The sequence below is a fragment of the Aplysia californica genome, unplaced genomic scaffold (assembly GCF_000002075.1).
Source record: "Aplysia californica isolate F4 #8 unplaced genomic scaffold, AplCal3.0 scaffold00209, whole genome shotgun sequence".
NCBI lineage: Eukaryota > Metazoa > Mollusca > Gastropoda > Aplysiida > Aplysiidae > Aplysia > Aplysia californica.
Window position 1 is genome coordinate 439304 of NW_004797479.1, and position 5354 is coordinate 444657.

Sequence of the window (5354 nt, forward strand, 5' to 3'; positions counted from 1 at the left end):
GGGAGAGGGCGGTTTGGGGGGAAGACGGGGTTTGGGAGGAAGAAGGGGTTTGGGGGAGGGAAGGGGTTTGGCAGAAGACCGTGGGTTTGTGGGAGAAGGGGGTTTGGTGAGAGGACGGGATTTGGTGGTTGAAGTTAGTTTGGTTGGAGACCGGGTGGTGGGAGAACGGGGTTTGGTGGGAGAACGCGTTTTGGTGGGAGAACGCGTTTTGGTGGGAGAACGAGGTTTGGTGGGAGAACGCGTTTTGGTGGGAGAACGCGTTTTGGTGGGAGAACGAGGTTTGGTGGGAGAACGCGTTTTGGTGGGAGAACGGGGTTTGGTGGGAGAAAGAGGTTTGATGGGAGAAAGAGGTTCAGTGGGAGAAAGAAGTTTGGTGGGAAAAAGAGGTTCGGTGGGAGAAGAAGGTTTTGGGGAAGAGGTAGTGGAAGAAATTGGGGAGTTTGGCAAAATTGGGGAATTTGGAGAAGGTGGGGTTGTGTTAAAAGGTGGCGGTGTATGAGAACGGGCGGTGGGCGGGGAACGGATGGTGGAAGAACGGTTGATGGGAATGGGGGAACAGGGGCAGGTCGGAGAATAGGGAATTGTGGGAGAGTGGGGGCTGGTGGGAGAGCGGGTTGTGGTAAAAGTAGAGGTACTTTGATAAATAGGAAGGAAACTTGGACGGGGACACGCGCCTCGGCTGCCTTGTGAAACTGGTCTGTTCTCGCCCTGTTGACCGCCGGATTCTCTCCGAAACGTGATGTAACGGCCATCAAAATCCTTGACATTGCATGACGTCACTCCCGCGACTGGGACTCCGTTTTGGGTGTTGAATATCCTGGGTGTGTCATCCACACTCCGGGCTGACCCACTGTCGCATGACGTCACAGTGTCCGTAGGATCCCGCGCGTTACGACATGACGTGGACAGGATCAAGTCATCTTTTGTGTCTGAAATAGCCGTATTCTCCTCATCTCTCTGGTCTCCAACGCTTGTGTAAGCCTCAACCTCAGATTCTTTGTCTGCATCATCTGTATTAATCTCATCTTTGCTGTCAGCACCATCCGTTCTAACCTTATCTTTTCTCTTGTTGATGTTTGCCTTAACTTCAACTTTCTCATTATCGGAGTCCAAGTGGACTGTGACGGGAACATCTTCACATACCTCAACCACATCGCCAGCGTGCACATCATCGTCCTGACAGTTATTACTTTTGGACTCTCCGTTTCCTGGATCCCCTGAACTATCTTTTTCTGTCTCTCGGTTTGTCTCTCTCTCCCCGTCTGCACCATGACCGTCATCATCATCATCATCCTCACCAGGATCATCTCTGCCTTCTCCTCCGTCTGGATCCCCATCATCATCTCTGTCTTTATTTCGGTCCTCTTCAGTGGCATCATAATCGCTGTCGTCATCGCCATCATTGTCTGTGTCCGAGTCTTTAGCGTCATCCTCCTCTTCCTCTTTTTCATCGTCCCTGTCATCTTCCCCCTCATCTTTTTTATCCCCTCCACTCCGCTCTCCCTCAAAGTGTTGCTGATCATCAGTTGGATCTGCCACGTCCAGTGTAGAGAGACGAGAGCCGGACATGGGCTCACCCTGACCTTTAGAAACTATTGGTCCGCTTCGACGTGGCTCTTTGTCAACTCCCCTTACGTCTTCAAACCTTGCGTTGATGCTTCGGATCTTATCACCTTGCTCCTTTGGGCCTTGTGTGTCACTGCTCTGGCACTGTTCCGTAGCGGCCTGGGTTTGAGTGCAGTTATTCACTTGGCTATTCTTTTGTGACATCTGGCCCTCGGGTCCCGGATCGGCTGGCGTAGCTGTATGTCGTGACGCGGTGCCACTCGCTGTCTCGCGGTTCACTTTATCCCTCCCGTCACCAGCGGATACAGGCACGCGTGTAGTGTCTCGTTCTGGTGGAGCACCGAGTGTACCCGAGTCACCAGAAGCGTGGGCTGTGCTAGGAGCGCTTCCGTGCGTAGACAACTGGTCAGTCCTGCCCTCCTCCGCCTGTCCACTCTGACCATGAGAATTCATCTGCTCGAGAGCCCACATCGTGCATGTCTTCACATACAGTAGATCGACGAACACTCGAAGTACCTGTTCCGTGTCACGCAACATAGTGATGTCACCGCTGGGGTTCCCACTCGATTGGTTATTGTGGCAACAAGGTTGTGCAACCGGTCTGGCATCCGCTGAGAACTCACGCTCGTTAAGATGGGGGTCGTGAGGGGGCACTCTCGTGTTACCCATACCAAACTCACGTTCCGGACAGACTTCATGAGAGGGTGTCGTGATCTCATTGTTTGAAGCGTCAGCTGGACTTGTATTGAAGCTACCATCACTAAGAGTGACACGCTGCGCAGTCCTTCGCCCCGCCCTTCGCCCAACCCTTCGCCCCACCCTCCGCCCCGCCCCCTCTCGAGGGTCAGCGCGACCGGTAGTGTCCGCTGCCTGTGTCCTGTCGTTGTGTCGGTGACCACAGCGCCGCCATCGGCCACTGCTTGCTTGTGACTCGACACATAGGCTAGAAGTTCGAGGGGGCGGGGCGGGAGGCTGTTCGTCACAGGTATGTCCACCAGAGGCAATTTGGTTAACATGGGCAGGGCTGTCTTCCCCAGTCTGCGTCTTTGACACGCCCCTTTTCTTGTGTTCTCTGACTTCTCGATGATGTCGCGCTCGTGAAGGGCGTCTCCCTGACTCTGTCGGTGGCCGGAAGACACACTTCCGACCACAATAACCTGAGCACCCCTCAGGGCCACAGGGCCGGTTGGTTAAGGAGGACTGGACGCTCGATAGGCTGGCAGCCCCCTCCCTGGATGCTGCCCCCTCCCTGCTGGATGCCACCCCCTCCGTTGCCCCCTTCGTCAGCACCTTCTCATATGTCAACCCATTGACCACCAGAAGAAGCTTTGATCTGGCACAAGCCGCCTGACCGGCTTCATTATTTGCTGTGGCGCCCTCTTCCGTGTTGGTCCCACCACTGACTGCATCATGAGAGGGTCTATTTGGGAAAGCAGCTGTTGCTTCGGCGGAAGATGTATCTGCGCCAGTGTTTGTCACTTCACAACTAAGAATATTTGCAGCACTGACTGGCTCGTCATACTTATCGTCACTCGCTGTGTTATCTGTCACTTCATCATTGTCATCATCATCATCATCATCATCTCTTTTGTCGCAACTTTTCCCACCTCCATCGTCTCTGTGCTTAGCAGTTCCTTTGACATCTGTTTTCATGTCGGTCATGTGACTGCCGCCTCGCGTGGAACTATTTCCCGGGCGTGGGCTCGCGTCTGTCGTATTATTACTACTGTCGTCGTCATCACGTTTCGCCGCATGGTCGCCACCACCTTCCTCATCGTTGTCCTCATCGTCGTCATCGGGTCCCTTCTTTTCTCTTCCCTCCTCTTCCGTGACCTCATCGGTCTGACAGCTGGCGTCTACCGTGACTCTTTCTACATCCTCACTGTACATAATGCTGTACCGGGCAGCAGACACGTTATCCTCTTCTGAGGACGGTTCGTCTATCGTCACGTTACCGTAACCGTCAACCCATGCGCCCCTGGTGTCAATAGGCACCTGCTCGCCCCTACTGCACACGATCCACCAGGTGGGTGTCACGTGACTAGGCACAATCCCAATTGGTTGTTCCTCACTCGGGTTCAGGAGCCCTCCGCTTTGTATTGACTGGTCTGTTAGAGACTGCCCTTTGCTCTGAGGGGCCTGTTCTGGTGGGCATGTCTGTTGCTCCGCCTGCAGTCTTTTCTCTCTTTCCTCTACTTTCTGCCATTTATTCTTTCCTTTCGCTGCGTCCTGTCGTTCTGGCTCTTTTTCTGTCTCTGCTTTCTGTTGTCCTTTCTTTCCTTTCAACGCTTTCTGTTCTTCTGGTGCTCTTTCTGTCTCTACTTTCTGCTCTTTCTTTCCTTTCTCTGCTTTCTGTTGTTCTTGCTCTCTTTCTGTCTCGACTTTCTGTCGTTCTGAATCTCTTTCTGTCTCTACTTTCTGGTCTACTTTCTGTCCTTCTGAATCTCTTTCTGTCTCTACTTTCAGTTCTTTCTTTCCTTTCTCTGCTTTCTGTTGTTCTTGCTCTCTCTCTGTCTCGACTTTCTGTCGTTCTGAATCTCTTTCTGTCTCTACTTTCTGGTCTACTTTCTGTCCTTCTGAATCTCTTTCTGTCTCTACTTTCAGTTCTTTCTTTCCTTTCTCTGCTTTCTGTTGTTCTTGCTCTCTCTCTGTCTCGACTTTCTGTCGTTCTGAATCTCTTTCTGTCTCTACTTTCTGGTCTACTTTCTGTCCTTCTGAATCTCTTTCTGTCTCTACTTTCAGTTCTTTCTTTCCTTTCTCTGCTTTCTGTTGTTCTTGCTCTCTTTCTGTCTTTACTTCCGATAGTTCAAGCTCTCTGTCTGTCTCTGCTTTCTTTCGTTCTTCCGTTTCTTTTTTCTTTGCTTTCTGGCTTTCTTTCTCTGTTTCTGTCTTTCCCTTTTGTTCTTCTTTCGCCCTCTCTTTCTTAACTTTCTGTCGTTCTTTCTTTCCTTTCTCGGCTTTCTGTCGTTCTAACTCCCCTTTTCTCTCTACTTTCTGTCGCTCTTTATCTCCTTTTGGGCGTTCTTCCTTTTCTTTATCTCCTTTTGGTCTTTTTTCTTCTCCTTTCTCCGCTTTCTGTTCTTTTACTTCCGTCTCTACTTTCTGTCCTTCCTCTCCTCCCTTCTCTACTTTCTGTCCTTCCTCTCCTCCCTTCTTCGCTTCCTGTCCTTTATCTCCTCCCTTCTCCTCTTTCTGTCCTTCCTCTCCTCCCTTCTCTTTCTGTCCTTTATCTCCTCCCTTCTCCTCTTTCTGTCCTTTATCTCCTCCCTTCTCCTCTTTCTGTCCTTTATCTCCTCCCTTCTTTTCTTTCTGTCCTTTATCTCCTCCCTTCTCCTTTTTCTGTCCTTTCTGTCCTTCCTTCTCCTCTTTCTGTCCTTTATCTCCTCCCTTCTCCTCCTTCTGTCCTTTATCTCCTCCCTTCTCATCTTTCTGTCCTTCCTCTCCTCCCTTCTCCTCTTTCTGTCCTTTATCTCCTCCCTTCTCCTCTTTCTGTCCTTTATCTCCTCCCTTCTCTACTTTCTGTCCTTCCTCTCCTCCCTTCTCTACTTTCTGTCCTTCCTCTCCTCCCTTTTCCTCTTTCTGTCCTTCCTCTCCTCCCTTCTCCTCTTTCTGTCCTTCCTCTCCTCCCTTCTCCTCTTTCTGTCCTTCCTCTCCTCCCTTCTCCTCTTTCTGTCCTTCCTCCCCTCCCTTCTCCTCTTTCTGTCCTTTCTCTCCTCCCTTCTCTACTTTCTGTCCTTTCTCTCCTCCCTTCTCTACTTTCTGTCCTTCCTCTCCTCCTTTCTCTGCTT

The 5354-nt window shown here is 51.2% G+C and overlaps 1 protein-coding gene across 1 annotated transcript in view; it reads right to left on the minus strand.

The window, feature by feature from the left end:
- LOC101845695 overlaps window positions 1-3895 on the minus strand; it is a 34007-nt gene extending 30112 nt beyond the window's left edge. The window contains exon 1 of the mRNA XM_035970012.1: window positions 43-3895. Within this exon, the coding sequence (XP_035825905.1) occupies window positions 43-3456 (3414 nt within the window). The 5' untranslated portion in view covers window positions 3457-3895. The remainder of the gene's footprint in view (window positions 1-42) is intronic.
- Window positions 3896-5354: the final 1459 nt, after the last annotated feature.